Consider the following 16,612-nt stretch of genomic DNA (forward strand, 5'->3'; position numbering starts at 1 on the left):
CCAGTCCGGCAACGCTTCGCATCGGCGAGGGTCTGGCAACGCTAGAAAAACGCGAGCCGCCTGAAAAGCAAGGCAAATTACAAAACACCATGTCTTTCGGTAATTTGTTAATGAAAAGCGGCCTTAATCTGGCCGTGCGTGATGCGCAGGCCGGCGTCCTGGTGACCGCCACCCGCCAAGGCCACACCATCCGCGGCAAGCCGCCCGGCGTGGCCCGTTCGCTGGAGCAGCGGATTCGTGGTAAGTTGATGTAACCACTCCGGATCACTTTTCGCTCACATACCAATCGTTTCGTCGATGTCTTCCCGCAGAGGAGAACGTTGAGGATCCGGAGGTGGTGGCCCGCATCAACATTGGCTTCCCGCAGCTGAGGGAGTCGCGATCGGCGCAGCTAAAGACGCGACTGGAGCACCTGAAGTCCCAGCGCAGTGACAAGCAGCTGGAGCAGCTGGCACGGAGCAACAAGTGTGAGTAGCGATCGCGGCCACTATATATGATATATATGTGCTCATAGCTGCTGATTGTGCATCCACAGTGATTATCGATTTGGACAAGGTGCAGCGCACCTATGTGAAGACCACGGGCCAACATGATCTTCGCCTGCTGGCTGACCACTACGGCATCTTCGAGCACCTCTTCGGTAGCGCCTACTTTGTGCCCCGCGTGCCGCTCAACATAAGCTACCAGCTGGATGGCGATAGCCTGGCACCCGTCTACAATGGCAACGTGATCAAGCCCACGGAGGCAGCCAAAGCGCCTCAGATCAGCTTCGATGGCCTAGTGGATCCCATTACGGGACAAGCCGCCGGCCAGGACACTTACTGGACCCTGGTGGCCAGCAATCCCGATGCACACTACACAAATGGCACTGCCGAGTGCTTGCATTGGTTCATGTAAGATCCGTTTCATTATGCATGATCTTCGGCTAATCCTCGTGTGTTTTGTTCTTTCCAGTGCCAACATACCCAACGGCAAGGTGAACGAGGGCCAGGTGCTCGCCGAGTATCTGCCGCCGTTCCCGCCGCGCGGCGTTGGTTACCAGCGCATGGTCTTTGTGCTGTACAAACAGCAGGCGCGCCTTGATCTCGGCTCTTATCAGCTGGCTGATGGCGACTACAGCAATCTGGAGAAGCGCACTTTCAGCACCCTGGACTTCTATCGCCAGCATCAGGAGCAACTGACGCCGGCTGGCCTCGCCTTCTATCAGACCAACTGGGACGAGTCATTGACGCAGTTCTACCACGATGTTTTGAGTGAGTAGAAACGTGGTTGTAATTAAACCAATCGAAGCTCATGCTCATACTGGTTATCTGTCGCGCAGAGAGCAAGGAGCCCGTCTATGAGTACGACTTTCCCAAGCCCTATCTGGCCGACCAGAAGTTCTTCCCGCTGAAGCAGCCCTTCAATCTGTACATGGACAAGCATCGCGACCAGAAGCAGGTGAACAAGGAGTATCTGGAGCGCAAGCTGGCCAAAACGCATCCATTCGAGGGGCCCGAGAAGCCGCTGCGCTATCCCAATGCCCATCCCATACGCGATGTGCCCTCGTGGCTGAGGACCGAGATCCGAAAGGAGCGTTTGGGCACCGGACGCGTGCAGGACTACTAGGGAATACGCTGCTGTTAAGTTTTGTGTGTAATAGTGGTTAACAAGTTCTGTTTTTTTTTATTTTCACTGGAAGTACATGAGTTGCTAAAGTACACGGTTGCCTCATCTGCAAACTACAACTACGCGGTTATAGCCTAAATAAATATGGGAAGAGGGGGAGGAGATTACTGGAGATGTATGCTCCATGCTACGGAATCGAAATTGGAATCGTGTGATGCGTTAACAATTGTCCGGAGAGGATGCTCCACTCCATCGATGTGCTAATTTAATTAGTTACCTATTTGTATTAACTTATTCGTTATTCGCTTTGCTTGCCTCGCGCAAAATTGGTTAAATTGTTTTTGGATTTTTGGCACAGTTTTCTACGTTTTCCTCTGCTTCGCTGATATATATATATATGTATCTATGTATCGCTGTGTTCCGTTGTCATCCGCTCTTCAATGGGACATGCGGAAACATCAATGGGACATCCAAGTGGCGTCCTTAAGTCTGCGCCTTGCCGTAACTACCCACTGGCGGCCTGTACATGGCCGGCAGAAAGGAGACCTGAGTTCGATTGAAAGCATACTTTCGCTTCCCGATGTTCTTCAGCACGTTGTCCATGCGCGTGCCCTCACTGAAATGAAAGTAGCGTGGATAAAAATCATCCATGTACATATTTCAAATTCCAAACTCACCTTCGCATGGTGCTGAGCGCGTAGGGCACATGCTTCGCCGGCAGCTGGAACTCGCGCACCAGGACGCGACACTGCTCGAGGGTCACCGCCATGCCAGTGCGATCCTTGGCGCTCTTGCACGAGGTGAACCGCAGGCCGTCCATCAAACGGCACGCATCCTCGGCCAGATGCAGAATCTTCACGTTCTTGGACACATTGGCACGCAGCTGCTGCTCCATGAAGCCGAGCAGCGACTGCAGCGATTCGCCAGTGTCCACCGAACCGAGTCCCAGCTTGCGATAGCGGCCAAAGTATTGGCTCAGGCGCAAGTAGTTGTCCCAGTTGGACCGATGCTGCTCCTTGGTCTGACCCAGCGTCTCGGCGAAGCTGGCCTTCTCGTTGATGCCGATGTTGAAGAAGACGGGCGTGATCTTGAACGTTATGGAGGTGCCATTGCCCGGCAGCGAGTGCTCCGGCACCGGCAGCTGCACCTCCAGCGCCTGCCGCGATCCAGTGATCCGTGGCGTGGGCGTCTGTGCGACCTCACCCTGCGCCCGCACCAGCTGAAAGCTGACGGCGGACAGGTCCTCGATGGCGATGCACATGTCGCTCCACATGTCCGCCTCGTTGCCGTACAGCGTCAGCAGGCCTTCGAAGTAGGCCAGTGGCCCCAGGTCGCGCAGCATCACCAGATAGCCCATGTCCAGTTCGCTGCCCCACAGACGCAGCATCAAGGAGCTGACCAGCGCAGTTAGCTGGTAAGAAAGGAGATCGAGATCAAGAGCTGCAAAGTAAGTAATGAATGAATGCTTACCGCCTGGGAGAAGCAGACATCCCTGCGGTACATGATGCTCGCCTGGAGGCGATTGCAGCGCATGTCCTGCTGCAGCCGCTGCACCGAGTGCATCAGCCGGGCGGTCTTCAGTAGGCGATCCATGGCGTGCCGCAGTTTGCGCATGCTGGGACGCAGTTCCGCCGCCCAGTCTGTGGTCATCGAGAGATCCAGGCCGTCGGTGAACTTGTTGCCCTTCTTTACGACCACAGAGCCGACAGTGGAGCCACCACTGCCCACCGTCTGCGGCTTGAGATCCAGTGCCAGATTGGCTGCCTGCTTGCCGGCTGCTGAGGCCGCAATCACGTCCGGCGTCTGTTGCGGTGCCACGGCGAATCCCTCACGCTTGATGGGCACCTTCGGATGACGCAGTCGGATGGCCGGACTGTCGCAGCGACCGCAAAAGAACTTCAGCTTGCTGACCAGGCACATGACGCTCGCCTCGATGTTCAGCTGTGTGAGATCCAGTGGCTCCGGCTCCTCTGTGGGCCGGTAATAGTTCGCCGACGGCGAGGAGCTCATCAGCTTGGTGTCCAGGAAGCCGGCCGGTGGCTGCTGCTGCTGATGCTGCCGCTGTCGCTGCGCCTGCCGCCCGATCTCGTCCAGATCGATTAGCTGCAGTACGGATAAATCAGCTGGCGGCTCCGATGGCGGAGCTGGCGTGGATGTGTTGGCCTCTGTGGGCGTTTGCCAAGCAACCGGCAGCGACTGATATGTGGCCTCCTCCTCCTGCTCGGCCTGAGCACCTGGATGCCTGCCCTGCTCCAGGCTGCGCAAGTGATCGTTGTAGCACTTCACCACATGCTGCAGCGAATCGATGGCCCGGATATCCAGCGAGCTGGACGGCGAGCTGTTGCTCGGATGCCAGCTGTTCGAGCGCATCAGCGGCGGCTGACCGCGTGGCCAGAGATCCGGTGGCGCCACCACCGGCGTGGCAAAGTCCTCCAGCTCCGGTGACTTCAGTTCCAGCGCCGTCAATTGTTGGGTTATCTTGCGGAATGGCGACATTGGCTCCATTAGCACATTTTCCGGCTCCTCGATGATGCGATGGCGTTCGATAAAGGCCACCGCCTCCTCCACAATACTGGGCTCCCAGAGATTGAGCAGCGTGCGTGTGCGAGCCACCATCTGGTTGCACAGCGGCATCATGTCCATGGAGCTGCGCCGACTGGCCAACTGCAGCAGCTGCGACATCAGCTCGACGATCTCCTTGCGCAGCTGCTTGGTGGCCTGCACCGCATCATTGGCCGCCTGCACCTTGCACGCGTTGCTCTGCTCCAGCTTCCAGGATTTGCTCTCCTGCAGCAATCTGGACAAAGTAAAAAGAATCAATAAGTCTGGGTTCCATAGAGATGATGATGACAGCCCACTTACTTGATGAGACCGCCACACTTGCGCCCTTTGGCATCGTGGCGCGTGAAGGCGCCCACGGTGACCACGTCCAGGAGGCCACGTCGCTGCAACGTGTCGTTCTGTGCCCACATCCGCTGCACGTGCAGATTGACCGGAAGGAACTCCAGCGCCTCGTCCGCCTTCGCCGAGGAGCGCTTAAAGGAGACACCATCACGCGCCAGCTGTTGGATATTCTGCTTGGCCTGCGAGTAATCCTTGAGTAGGCGCAGATGCTCCTCGAGCAGATTCATTTGTCGCCAGCGCCACTCGCCGCTCAGCTCGCCCATGCCGGAGATCTCCTGCAGCAGCTCCTTCTCGCGCTGTATCCAGATGGAGAGCAGCTGCTGGGGCAGCTGGCAGCACAGGCGCGACTCCAGCAGCGTCTCCTGCACACTGATGTCCGCTCCCAGCGACGAGTGCAGCCGATATGTGCGCAGGCGGGGATTGGAGCACACCCGCTGCAGGCCGCACTGCTGCGGCACAAACAGGCGGACTCCCAGCTTCGGCGGCAGCGACTGGGTGCGCCGATGGGCTGTAAGTGGGAGCATAAGATATGGGTCAGTAGGGTAGATGCTATGATTCATCTATCCTTGTCGTTTTCGAAGAGGTACTCCCAAATCCCAAACCCCAAATCACATTAAGTAGAACCCTAGGATGTAGCAATGCCCTCCCATCTCACCACGTCTGCTGCTCGTAGTGGCTGCCGCGGCGCCTGCCGATCCCTCGAAGAGCTGGGTGCTGGAACGCGGCGGTCCATGGCCCGACTGGCCGGGCTCCACGGCAGCGTCGGGTGACCAGGAGGCCAGCGTGATGAAGCCGCACTCGCCGCGCGGCGATGTCAGTGGCAGGCGCAGCCGGCTGGTGTCCTGGATGACGCCCAGTGCCACCTCGGCATGACCCAGCGGCACGGCGGTAAGCGTCATCCGTTCGCGAACATCGTGGACGCTGAAGCGAAGCCGTGTGCTGGCCGACAATCCAGCGCTGCGCTGGAAGCGCATGGTGCAGAGGAACTGCGGGGTGCGTGTGCGCTCCTGCAGCTCGGTGCGTGCGTGCTCCCGCCAGACGCAATCCTCTCCAGCCGACGGCAGCAGCGAGCACACCACCTGCGGATTGGGCGGTCGCCCCAATGTGTCCAGGGGCAGGGTATCACAGGAGAGGGCCGTCTCGCAAATGGGCAGCTCCGAGAGATCGAGTTCTGTAAGTAAGAGTAGACCAGGTCAGAACGCAGGCGTTGGATGCAATGGAACAGAACAGAACAGAAGGGAAGGAAAGGAAAGGAAAGGAAACCGAAGAGCAGGCGGCAGAGCTAAAGCTGGAGAGGATTGAATAACAAACAACTGGTTAATTTCGTTTAAATTCATAAGCAAAACAAAGTTTATTCCAAGAATAAATTCATCATTTTCAGTCCAATCACATGGAACGCAATGCACCTCCAGCTCCCGTTGGGATTACACATAAGTATACAACATATAAATTCGAAAATGGGTTAATGGAGTGATGGAATCTAGTGGTTAAGTCCTGCGATTTCGATTAGATTCCAGAGAAATGTGATAGAACAATGTGCAGAATGTTTGCGAATGAAGCGTCTTTAGTTGGTCAAGATGGAATCCAGATGGAATCAAATGACTATAAACCTGATGGCTGTGAGTGCATGGAAGTGAGCGAGAGGTTTGGGGTGCAGTTGGTGGAACAGTGACATGGCTCAATATCTGGTTAACTGTTTAACTGGTTAACAAAACTAAAAACAATAACGACCATCGCGTCTCCCGATTGGTATTGGTTTTTGGGTTAGAACTGTATAAGATCACCTTCAAACGGCGCCACCACCTCCGTGGTCACAGGCACGCTGACGGACAACTCCTCCGCCGGCTGGCTGTGCAGCTGTAGCTGTAGCTGCTCCTGCATTTGCTGCTCCAGCGGCATGCCGAGATCAATGTGATTGCCCATGGAGGATGCCCCGCTGCTTGGCTGGCGACTCTGGCTAACAATCTGATCTTTAAGCTGGCGGATGAGCGCGTTTAGCTTCTCGCTGGAAGCGTGTTCGATGCACTGCACCCAGGCGAGACGTTCGGCCGACGAGCGTGTGATGAAACGCTCCGATGTGCTGTCCTTGAAGTCTGAAACACACAGTTTATTAGCATAATACTCATAACTAATAAATGAGTGATTAGTTTCCTACCTAGATCGAATACGTAGCCGTCGGGATCACGATCCTCATTCTGAATGCGCGCACGACAGTTCTCCAGCACCAGGAGGCCGGCCACCGCTGACTTGGGGTCCTTATCCTTGAGGTAGAACAGTAAATTGCCACGCAGTTTACACCAACGTTCAACTCTGACTGTGGGCGGTAGAATGAGTGGTGCATAAGCCAAGTGCCTGGACAGGATTGGATGGTGTGTGGATGGTGTGTGGATGTGTGTGGGTGTGTGTGTGTACTCGTGCATGTGCATGTGCATGTGCATGGATGCGGGTGATCAGATGGTAGTGGTGCAATCAATACCTTCGCTGGAACGCCACAGGAAGCCCTCCTGGCGGTCGGTGATGATGAGCAGGCCCTCCTTGTCGAACCGAGTTGCTGGATTGCTGGCCAGGGAGTTCAGTTCCGGCTTGTTAAAGCGCATGGCTGCGTGTCGCTGGATCTAATGGATATACACAAATGCCACAATGGTAGACCACTCGTTTAGCAACTCCATAGATGGACGGGCACGCCCGCCACATCAATAATTCACGGCAATTACACGATGTGTACGTGCTGCTGGGGGGGGCGTGGCCGGCGGAGGGGGCGGCTGCCCTACTGGGTACACACACACACATATACATACCTCCTGCTCCTCCTTCTCCTCCTTTTTTTTTGGTCCTGCGACCTCGTTACTTTGTTGTTATTGTTGTTGCTGCTGCTGCTTCTGCACAGCTGGCTGCCCAATTCCCCCCACACCGCTGGCACTCACTACCTGGCTGATCCTGGCCAGGAGCTGGGTCATCCGTCGCTCCGAGTGACTCCCCTTGCCCTCGATTGTAATTACTACAAGCAACTAATTAAATTTAGCAACTAATTTTGATAAGCGCACTGCGCTACTGTTTCTTATTGGAAAATAAGCTAGAGATGGCAGCTAGAGATGGCAGGCTCGGTCGTGAGTATCGAATGAAAGTTCTTGATTTGCAATGATATGAAAAAATTCATCAAAAATTACAAAAAATTTTTTAATTTTTTCTTTTCTTTTTTTAAAACACAGTTCGATTGGAAATTTATTTACGAACTCAACGAGGTATGACATTCCATATTCGGACTAATATTTCGAATGTTCTGATCAAAATACTGATATTTATAGTCGCAAAATTGCTAAACAATGCTATAATGCGGTCACACTGTTGGCATAGCGATGGCAGAATATACCGATAGTATCCGCACATATTTATATTCAAATTAACAACTATACACTTTTGTGATTTCTTTTAAAAGTTATTGTTCATTAATAGTAAATTTATTTTTAATGAATAAAGCAGTACATTAACTCCCAACTTATGCCATTAAAAAGTCTGATGTGCTTAGCATTAGTTGAAGTGATTAAAAAATCGCCACGTTTAATATCAAATATCTCATATTCATAACAGCATATATATATAACATTTTACTATAAACGAAGAGGGAGAGTGAGTGTCACATACAAATATGTGTGATCTAAAAGTACACTTAGCATTGTACTAGGTATAATTAGCTACTAGGTATAATAGCTACTAGGACTGGATTGTCCCCCTCTCGGTTTCGCCGTTTCCGGTTCAGTGATGGCGACTGCTCTTTATATCCACGTTAAATTGTCGCGACCAATCCGCCAGCAATTGGAACTGTGTAATAAAACGGCATGAGCTACGAATGGAAAGGATAACCCTATCGCAGATCTACTCACATCCCGATCCATGATGTTGTCGCAGAAACTCAGGTCCAGCAATTGCAGCTTGGGGCAGTGAACTAGAATGCTGAAATCGAATTCGATGTTTAATGTTTAAGCGATCTAAAAAAGATAAAAGGAACCTACTCATAAACACGCTCGTGGGTTATGTTCAGAATGCCCATGAGGTCCAGCTGCTCCAGATTCTTGCCCAGGGCGGCAATATGCATGAGATCGCGTTCGGTGGTTCCCCGCACCGCCGACAAGAAGAGCTTCTTCAGCTTGGGGCAGTTGGACAGCAGCTGGAACAGGCCATCGCCAAGCGATGCCTCCCTCAAGCTAAAGGAAAAGAATGTTTTATTAATGGAATACGCATTTGCATTTCCATTGAGGAGCACTCACCACCAGCCCAAGTCCAGCTCCTCCAACTGATGGAGACGCGCCAGTGACTGCAATCCTCTGGCTGACAGAAAGTGCGCCTTCCACAGATCCAGCGAGATCAGCTGCGTGTTGTACGTGGCCAAGTGGGCGGCCACATTGTCCATGTTCACCGAGACACCACAAAATGCTAAAGGAAAGCAGCATGAATTTGATTACACGAATCCAGTTAAGGTACTCTAACTCACCAAGATTCAGGTGCTTTAGCTTGCGGTTGCCCTCGAGCATGCTGAGCAGCAGTTCCGTTTCGAAGTAAGTTTGGAAGAGATCGAGACGCTCCAGGTTCTTGAGATTGGCCAGACAGGAGAAATTTAGCAGCGGCGGATCAGTGGCACAGTTGCGCAGGCTCAACTCTGCGCAGAAAGATCGGAATCTATAGTTTAAAAGTTCGATAAAGATAAGATGAAACCCACCTATCAGGTTATCACAGACTATGCCCACATTCTCAATGCAGCTGGCATTGAGAAACTTGCAGGAGTTCAGCCGCAGGTGGGTAAGATTATCGCCGCGTTGGGTCAGGAATCTGAAACAAGTCATCACTTAGTTGAAACCTTAATACGATTCGGTATGGTTGTGAACTCACTTCTTGAATTCGGTGGGCGAGACATTGCCAAAGCCGCCGCACCACGACAAATCCAGCTTGCGCAACATGGTGGCACGGCGCGCCAGGGTGCACAGCAGCTCAGAGCTGGCCACATGCCAGTAGGGCTTCAGGCTGAGCTCGGCGTAGAGCAGCGGATGCGTGGAGATGTCGTAGAAGGTGCGCGACACTTGGCCCACACGGAAGAGGGACTTCAGGTCCAGGTAGCTGAGTATGCGCAGTAGGATCTCGAATGGCAGATCCGTGAGACAGATTTGTGGCGGCGTCTCACCGCCATCCATGCAATTGGCCGCCAGGAACTGGCTGAGATCGTTGTTGATGAACTCGTGCAGCTTGGTGGCACCGTCTTTGCCGCAATTCGGCTGGAACTTAAGGGTGCGCAGCTTATAGCTAATTGGTCCGCCAGTGCCGTCGCTTGGCGGTGAGCCAATCACCTCCGGTGGCGGCGACACCAGCGTACGGCTCTGCTGTGTCCTCTGCTGCTTGGCCAGCAGGTTCTGCGTTTTGGAGACTGTTCGGCCGCACAGCATGATGGCATCGATTTCCGTGTAGTAATTGAGTCGACTGTGATTGAAGTCGATGCGCAGCGTTCTGCCAAAGAGTTGGTTGCTATATACTTCCATTCCACTGTCACTAGCACCACTAGCCAAGTACTCACTTCGTTACCATTGTGGTCTTCTTCAGTGCCGGCGCAAAGCGTCGGGAATCCGAGGGCGGCCGGGCTAGATCGCTTTCCGTGGCCTCCCACAGGCAGGTCCAGTGTTTGGTCAGGCCGTACGCCCAAATGCGGACGACGGCGCCCGGATTGAAGGTCTCGAAGATGGCCACCTCGGTGGGCACCACAAACTCCTCGAAATAAACCACTGGAATCGATAAATGGTATGATGAAATAATGAGTCCCCTCTAGTCAACCTAGCCTTGCAAATTGAAACAGAATTTGTAGACTCTAATGGATACTTAAGGCAAACAAATTGTGATGCAACTGCAAGTGGATATGATTAACCAATCCCGTAGATACCTTGAATCGGGCGTCTTACCAACATAGTCGTGTGTCTCCAGCTTCGGCAGATTCTGGGGCTGAATTTCACGCGTGGCGGACGGTGCCCGCTGCCACCAGTCGCCATAGGTGCGCTGCGGGCGAGAGTTGAATGGGAACCCTGTACGGATGCTTCTGCATGGACTCACCATGGGAAAGGTCTCCGGATAGTCGCCATAGGCTGGGAATTTCGTTGGCCTGCCAACTACATTCGCCGCCGTATACGAGATGCTGTAATCGATGCCATACTGTGAGCTGAAATCGAGCACGCCCAGCACATACTGCTCCAGGTAATATCCCTGATTCGATTCCGTCGACTGCATCTTGCTGTCGTAACCAAACCAACCGCCGTGTTCCCCCTGCCTTTGCCGCTGCAGCATCGCCGTGAAATCGACAAGGGCGTCCGCCTCCGCCTCCGCCGCCGTCGAGCTGTCCGTGTCGCTGGACTGCGCTGGTTCGCCGTAGGCCAGCAGGGACATGACCAGCGCCAGCTGCCGTGGGCGGTGGCCGTAGGTCAGCCTCAGTGTATCGACCGCCGCCTGCAGGCTGCGTCCCAGTCCCAGTTCCCCAACCGCGTACCAGGGCACGCGTTGGGCATAACCGATGGGCCAGAGTCGTTGGGGCCACTTGTTCCTCTGGTTCCGCTCGCCTGGCAGATGATGTCCAACTATTCCCGCTGCTGTGCCGCTGGCTGTGTTGTCAGGGCAAATTGTGCTCCTCGAGAATATCCGTATCGGGATCGCCGGGCTACGGTCACGTTGCTGGGCCAGACCTTAATGGCTCTTGTTTCCGCTTTTTTCGCCGTTCTTCTACGCTGCTAATCCAATTAATGGCCACTTTTGGAGTCCTCTTTGGGTTCCAGCTTTATTCGCGCCTTCGCTTGTGCCTCTATTCGCTGGCCGCCGACCTCTGACCTCTCCTGGTTATGGTGGGTGCCTCGCTTGCTTGGCGATTCTCTCGGTGATTCTCGGTTATTCAGCAATTTCTGTGCCAAAACAAAAAAAAAATGTTTGGCTTGTTTTGTTTAAATGACAGAAACAATACTGTTATCGATAACGCCAACATGTATCGGAAAATATATTGCTAATACTGTAGTAAGGTTTAAAAAATACTAAAATACACTAAGGAAAATTTGTTATAAATCGGATTAAGAGAAAAATTAAATAAAAATATAAAATAATATTTTTTTATTATATGAATAATTTGTTTTTCGATGTGGAATGAAAACAGAACTATTATGATTAAGGAGAATACAATCAAACAATACAAAATAACAATGCTTACGTTTCAGATAGAATGGGGTTAAGATCGTACCTTAAATGACGGCTGAACGTCTCGTGCAGAGGCCGCCATGAGCTCAGATGCATAGGCCGCCCAATTGCACAGCGTGCAACAGCTGAATCCGCGAATTCGATTCGATTTCAATCCATGCTGCGATTGCCAACGATTCTGAGGAAGTCCTTCAGCATGAAGACACGCCAGAGGCTGGACTACCGCAACAAGCTCATCCTGGCGCCCATGGTGCGCGTGGGCACGCTGCCCATGCGCCTGTTGGCCCTGGAAATGGGCGCGGACATCGTTTACACGGAGGAGCTGGTGGACCTCAAGCTGATCAAGAGCATTCGCAGGCCAAATCGTAAGTGGGCATTGCCCCAAAACCAACTACATATGTTTTTTTTTTTATCTAATCCTTTGGTTAAACCTGGCAGCGGCTCTGGGAACGGTGGACTTTGTGGATCCGTCGGATGGGACGATTGTATTCCGCACCTGCGCTCAGGAAACGTCACGCCTGGTGCTCCAGATGGGCACCAGCGATGCTGGACGCGCTCTGGCCGTGGGCAAGCTGCTGCAGCGCGACATATCCGGTCTGGACATCAACATGGGCTGTCCCAAGGAGTTCTCCATCAAGGGCGGCATGGGCGCCGCCCTGCTCGCTGATCCCGACAAGGCGGCACTCATTCTGCGCACCCTGTGCTCCGGCTTGGACATTCCAGTCACCTGCAAAATACGCATCCTGCCGGACGTGGAGGGTACCATCGATCTGGTCCAGAAACTGGCCGCCACAGGTATCGCTGCCATTGGGATTCATGCGAGAACGCGCGACGAGCGACCGCAGCATTCTGCCCATCCCGAGGTACTGCGCGCCGTTGCCCAGGCAGTTGACATCCCGATTATCGCCAATGGCGGTTCGAAAAACATGCACTGCTACGAGGATCTGCGCAAATTCCAGCTGGAATGCGGCGCCGATAGCGTGATGGTGGCCCGTGCTGCCCAGATCAATGTGAGCATCTTCAGGCCGGAGGGTTTGCTGCCCATGGACGAGCTGATCGAGAAGTACCTGCGCCTGTGCGTCGACTACGACAATGCGCCGCACAACGCCAAGTACTGTGTGCAGAGCATACTCAGGGAGCTGCAGGAGACGCCGCGGGGCAAGCGCTTCCTTCAATGCCAGACGCTGCAACAGATCTGCGAGATCTGGGAGCTGGGCGACTACTGTCGGCGCAAGCAGCGGGAGCTGAAGACGATGGGCAACTCGGGACGGGCGGAGGTGGAGCCACCGGAGGCGCTGGCAAAGCGACAGAAGCTAGAGGAGGCAGCGACGGCCATCACGGACGAGTACGCCGGCGTTATTTGCCGAAACATGCCATTCCTGCGCTCCACCTATCCCAGTGGTAAGTCGTCCGATCACTATGGTTTGATGGCCATGTTTCATCTGGTATTTCCTCACACAGATAACCATCTGCCGAAAACGCAGCTATATGTGCATGCCGGGAAGGCTGGCAAATCCCCGCCAGCCTACGAAACGCAGCAGTGCGACAAGCTGTTCCGCTCCATCTGCTCCTACGATGGCCAGCGCTTCAGCAGCTCCTTTTGGGAGAAGAACAAGAAGCAGGCGGAGCAGGGCGCCGCTCTGGTGGCCCTGCTCCATCTCGGCCAGCTGGAGGCGGAGGTTCTGCGCGACAATGGCAGCCTGCTTAACTGAAGCGTTCCTCTTGTTTTATGTAAATGATAACCATTTGGCTATGTTGCGACACCATTTGTCATGCCTTTTTTGTTGTTCGATTATTGCAATGGACATTGCAACTGCCTTAAGTGCTGGGAGTAGTTAAATGCTAGCGTAACTGGACTACCTCCGTTGCGTTTACAAAGTGTGCATCTCAATAAACAGAACTGCACTGTGTGGTGCTTTAGAAATATGAATTTTAATTTTTTTGTACTGCGCTAAGTTGAAATTATAGTCGTGTAATTTGTGCAAATCCTTGTTATCAAGGACATACTTTCTTAGTCCAACTAACCCAACAAACATATAGTTCACACAGTTTTTCGGCCAACACAGAGTTGTGTGTACATAATTCTCGATTTGAATTGTATTTATTAGGGGCTGTTTAATTTCCTAGTGTCGGGTTCAGTGGTGAGATGGGGGAGATGAGGCGTGAGTTGCATCTAGATGCGTACGCTCAGTGGGGCCGACGCTGCCCTGGCGGTCCGCCATGGTGGTGGCCATGGCCATGTGGATGGGGATGGGCATGGGCATGGGCATGGGCATGGGGATGGGCATTGGGTGGCGGCGGCATCATGGCATGATCATCACGATAGCCGGAGCTCGCGATAAAGTTTAGTAGGTAGTCCTTGGTGACTGGGTGCCTTATGCTCTCCACAACGGCTGATATGAAATGTAATCAATATGATTAAACTGAGCATTCTCACTGCTGGAGAAGATTGGTACTCACAGCGGGCTGTGCTAAAACTGTTGGGATGCTTCTTGTCCGTTCGCTCGCGCATAAACTCCCAGTTGCCAAACTGATTCATGGTGCACTCGACGATCCTGTTGTCCAAGTCTCTGATCTCCTTCGTCAGCTTTTGCATCCGTCCAAATGATGCATCGTGACCGCCCACATAGAGGAAGCCCACCTTTGTCGTAAGCAAGCTGTTCGAAGTAAAACACAATTAGTTAAAACAAAATTGTACTATAGAACAGTACTCACCCCTCGCCACGCTCTGTTATGATCTTGAGCCGAAAGTCCACCGAGTTAAGCTCATGTGGCTTCCATTTGAAGACGTCGGAGCAGACGCCAGCCGTGTAGGGCTGCTGGGATGGCTGGAAGATGAGGCCATCCGGTTCGTGTGCCAGTGCCCGCGAGAACTTCTCGCCCAGCAGGCGGGCAGACATCCAAATGTCCCAGAAGTCCTTGCCGCGCACACTGAATGCCTGCAGACGCTGATTGATAATGCCATGCTTCATGCCCAGGATGCGGGGGCCTGTCGCGGCAAATCAATGAATCCATCCGTTTAAAGATCACTGCCTCCACAGTACTCACCTATAACATCCTTCTTAATGTAGTCCAGTCGATTGGGATAGAATGGCTCGTCCCGCACATCGCGATGCGAAAGACGCACAATGTCGTAGACAAGGTAGCGCGGCGTGACGGTCTCGCCGATCTTGTCCAGCACCATCTCCTGTAGGATCAATGTATGATTACGTATGATTAGTTGCAATCAGACATGCCAGCGTTATTCTCACTTACCCCGTCGAGTAGAGTGCCGTCGAGGTGTTCGTTCAGGTTCTTGCCATCCACGAATGACACGTTCTCCACTTGGAAACAGGAGTGGTTGCGATCGAAGAAGTAAACCTCGTCCCGGCCATCAATGAGCATCATATAACGTGTACCATCCGCCTTCCACGACACCCGATAGGGTATTTCGCTGAGGCGCTTTATGTTCTCCCTGTCCATGGACACCGGCTGTGATCCGGGGAAGCCGTTCTTGTTCCACTGGCACCAGTCCTGCACCTTGCGCTGCAGATCGCCCAGACGCGGCTGGTCGCTAACCTGCCGCACGCCCGGCACACCTGCCATAAATGTGGCATTCTTGATGACCATCTCGCGGCGTCGCTTCTTTCGTGGCTGACCGTCCGAGGTGGAGGCGTCTCCATCCTCACCCTCCAGCTCCTCGGTGTCATCATCCTGCTCGCCGGCCTGCTGTGACGTCGAGGAGCTGTTGTCGTCAAAGTGACGCTTCCGATTGTCGGGCACCGAGCCATCGCCGTTGCTATCATCATAGTCCAGGCACCAATTGGGCTGTTCTGGTGCCGCTGGAGCGTCCTCCTCGTCCTCGTAACGCTTGTACAGCTCGTTGATGTAGTCCTGCTTGTAGATGCCCGGCGGCCGGGCGTTGGCAAAGACAGCGAGCGCTGCCTCCACGGAGCAATCGAGTCGCTCGACCATGTAGGAGACGATCAGGAAGCCAGTGCGGTTGAAGCCGTGCGTGCAGTGCACGGCAATAACATCGAAGGGACGTTCGTTAATAAAGTTGTCCACGATCTCGATGAAACTGTGCGTCTGCTCCGGCGAGGGCGTCTCGCCATGTCCACGGCACTGCAGCTTAATATACTGCGCGCCGCGCTCCTCCACCGTGGACCGATCGTAGAAACGTTTCGTGTTGGTCAGGTCCACCCAGAGGCCCAGTTTCAACTGAAACCATGAGATGGTTGGATAGATGAGTGGGGCAGGTGAGAAGCTGCCGCCAGCAGCCTACATACCTTGAGCGTTTTGCAGTAGTCGAAGAGCATCTCGGGGCGAAAGGTGCACTCGATGGGCATCTTGTCCTGAAAGCTCTGGCTTAGCGGCGTCTTAAAGGCCAGGAAGCGCTCCGCAATGATCGAGTCGCTCTTGCGCGGACAGTAGAGCCAGCGGTTGGGCAGTGGCCCGGAGCCGCGCTCCCGATCCCGATGAGACTGGGCCATAATGCCACAGTGGCTTTGCCTTTCCTGCTCCTGCTGCTTCTGCTGCTGCTTGATGCTGTCGACGAAGACGGCGGGCGTCCCGATGGGACGACGGGGTGGCGGTTGGCAGGTGGGCTGTTGCTGGCGCAGATGTGGATGCCGATGCAGCGAGTGCTCGCCGGCCTGGGATTCCTGTGGAGGATTCGTCCGAGGCGAGCAATCGATATCGGGAGATGCAAAACGCTTTGTGTCTATCGAGGTGTCCAGCTGTCAAATCATCGATTCCCCGGGTAAATCGATAACCGAGATGGTCGTCTGGTTGGGCTCGATACATCGATAGCTTTGTTCACACTGACTGAGCTGCAAATATTATTGGGGGAATTCCCCAAAAAGCTGTGCTCAGAAAATAAGCGAATAGTATTTACAAAAGTAAAGTTCAT

At 53.6% G+C, this 16,612-nt stretch overlaps 5 protein-coding genes across 5 annotated transcripts; 2 read left to right on the forward strand and 3 right to left on the reverse strand.

Annotated features, from left to right (window-relative positions):
• Nucleotides 1-16: 16 nt before the first annotated feature.
• On the forward strand, nucleotides 17-1,727 carry LOC6524706 (39S ribosomal protein L38, mitochondrial). The gene is made up of 5 exons (XM_002100514.4): nucleotides 17-240; nucleotides 312-467; nucleotides 536-893; nucleotides 955-1,253; nucleotides 1,322-1,727. The coding sequence occupies exons 1-5, from the start codon at nucleotides 90-92 to the stop codon at nucleotides 1,606-1,608; spliced, it is 1,251 nt and encodes a 416-aa protein (XP_002100550.1). The 5' UTR covers nucleotides 17-89; the 3' UTR covers nucleotides 1,609-1,727.
• Nucleotides 1,628-7,596, reverse strand: LOC6524707 (inositol polyphosphate-4-phosphatase type I A). Its single transcript, XM_039377844.1, has 9 exons — nucleotides 7,311-7,596; nucleotides 6,989-7,127; nucleotides 6,668-6,826; nucleotides 6,297-6,605; nucleotides 5,168-5,683; nucleotides 4,471-5,020; nucleotides 3,079-4,405; nucleotides 2,286-3,019; nucleotides 1,628-2,224 (listed from the first exon to the last, which is right to left on the reverse strand). Exons 2-9 carry the CDS (start codon nucleotides 7,107-7,109, stop codon nucleotides 2,092-2,094), a joined length of 3,849 nt encoding a protein of 1,282 aa, XP_039233778.1. The 5' UTR covers nucleotides 7,110-7,127; nucleotides 7,311-7,596; the 3' UTR covers nucleotides 1,628-2,091.
• A 438-nt stretch (nucleotides 7,597-8,034) lies between these two features.
• On the reverse strand, nucleotides 8,035-11,472 carry LOC6524709 (F-box/LRR-repeat protein 4). The gene is made up of 10 exons (XM_002100517.3): nucleotides 10,600-11,472; nucleotides 10,452-10,545; nucleotides 10,073-10,277; nucleotides 9,397-10,005; nucleotides 9,227-9,336; nucleotides 9,002-9,166; nucleotides 8,778-8,943; nucleotides 8,523-8,714; nucleotides 8,394-8,463; nucleotides 8,035-8,331 (listed from the first exon to the last, which is right to left on the reverse strand). Exons 1-10 carry the CDS (start codon nucleotides 10,927-10,929, stop codon nucleotides 8,266-8,268), a joined length of 2,007 nt encoding a protein of 668 aa, XP_002100553.1. The 5' UTR covers nucleotides 10,930-11,472; the 3' UTR covers nucleotides 8,035-8,265.
• Nucleotides 11,473-11,806: 334 nt separating this feature from the next.
• Nucleotides 11,807-13,651, forward strand: LOC6524710 (tRNA-dihydrouridine(20) synthase [NAD(P)+]-like). The gene is made up of 3 exons (XM_002100518.4): nucleotides 11,807-12,086; nucleotides 12,160-13,122; nucleotides 13,183-13,651. Exons 1-3 carry the CDS (start codon nucleotides 11,879-11,881, stop codon nucleotides 13,431-13,433), a joined length of 1,422 nt encoding a protein of 473 aa, XP_002100554.1. The 5' UTR covers nucleotides 11,807-11,878; the 3' UTR covers nucleotides 13,434-13,651.
• A 119-nt stretch (nucleotides 13,652-13,770) lies between these two features.
• On the reverse strand, nucleotides 13,771-16,425 carry LOC6524711 (mRNA-capping enzyme). Its single transcript, XM_002100519.3, has 6 exons — nucleotides 15,990-16,425; nucleotides 14,977-15,921; nucleotides 14,770-14,908; nucleotides 14,437-14,710; nucleotides 14,182-14,378; nucleotides 13,771-14,114 (listed from the first exon to the last, which is right to left on the reverse strand). Exons 1-6 carry the CDS (start codon nucleotides 16,191-16,193, stop codon nucleotides 13,909-13,911), a joined length of 1,965 nt encoding a protein of 654 aa, XP_002100555.2. The 5' UTR covers nucleotides 16,194-16,425; the 3' UTR covers nucleotides 13,771-13,908.
• Between the last annotated feature and the right edge of the window lie 187 nt (nucleotides 16,426-16,612).

Source organism: Drosophila yakuba, chromosome X (genome assembly GCF_016746365.2).
Source record: "Drosophila yakuba strain Tai18E2 chromosome X, Prin_Dyak_Tai18E2_2.1, whole genome shotgun sequence".
NCBI classification, from domain to species: Eukaryota; Metazoa; Arthropoda; class Insecta; order Diptera; family Drosophilidae; genus Drosophila; species Drosophila yakuba.

Excerpts from the sequence above, each read along its gene's own strand:
- LOC6524709 (XM_002100517.3), bottom strand. The coding sequence starts at position 10,929 with ATGTCCCTGCTGGCCTACGGCGAACCAGCGCAGTCCAGCGACACGGAC. Across the intron at positions 10,546-10,599 it reads ATCCGGAGACCTTTCCCATG|CGCACCTATGGCGACTGGTG; the intron begins GTGAGTCCATGC and ends TCTCGCCCGCAG. Across the intron at positions 10,278-10,451 it reads GGAGACACACGACTATGTTG|TGGTTTATTTCGAGGAGTTT; the intron begins GTAAGACGCCCG and ends TATCGATTCCAG.
- LOC6524707 (XM_039377844.1), bottom strand. The coding sequence starts at position 7,109 with ATGCGCTTTAACAAGCCGGAACTGAACTCCCTGGCCAGCAATCCAGCA. Across the intron at positions 6,827-6,988 it reads CCTGTGGCGTTCCAGCGAAG|TCAGAGTTGAACGTTGGTGT; the intron begins GTATTGATTGCA and ends TACCGCCCACAG. Across the intron at positions 3,020-3,078 it reads ATGTCTGCTTCTCCCAGGCG|CTAACTGCGCTGGTCAGCTC; the intron begins GTAAGCATTCAT and ends CTTTCTTACCAG.
- LOC6524706 (XM_002100514.4), top strand. The coding sequence starts at position 90 with ATGTCTTTCGGTAATTTGTTAATGAAAAGCGGCCTTAATCTGGCCGTG. Across the intron at positions 241-311 it reads GCTGGAGCAGCGGATTCGTG|AGGAGAACGTTGAGGATCCG; the intron begins GTAAGTTGATGT and ends GTCTTCCCGCAG. Across the intron at positions 1,254-1,321 it reads GTTCTACCACGATGTTTTGA|AGAGCAAGGAGCCCGTCTAT; the intron begins GTGAGTAGAAAC and ends TCTGTCGCGCAG.
- LOC6524711 (XM_002100519.3), bottom strand. The coding sequence starts at position 16,193 with ATGGCCCAGTCTCATCGGGATCGGGAGCGCGGCTCCGGGCCACTGCCC. Across the intron at positions 15,922-15,989 it reads ACTACTGCAAAACGCTCAAG|TTGAAACTGGGCCTCTGGGT; the intron begins GTATGTAGGCTG and ends TCATGGTTTCAG. Across the intron at positions 14,909-14,976 it reads ACGGCACTCTACTCGACGGG|GAGATGGTGCTGGACAAGAT; the intron begins GTAAGTGAGAAT and ends TTGATCCTACAG.
- LOC6524710 (XM_002100518.4), top strand. The coding sequence starts at position 11,879 with ATGCTGCGATTGCCAACGATTCTGAGGAAGTCCTTCAGCATGAAGACA. Across the intron at positions 12,087-12,159 it reads GAGCATTCGCAGGCCAAATC|CGGCTCTGGGAACGGTGGAC; the intron begins GTAAGTGGGCAT and ends TAAACCTGGCAG. Across the intron at positions 13,123-13,182 it reads GCGCTCCACCTATCCCAGTG|ATAACCATCTGCCGAAAACG; the intron begins GTAAGTCGTCCG and ends TTCCTCACACAG.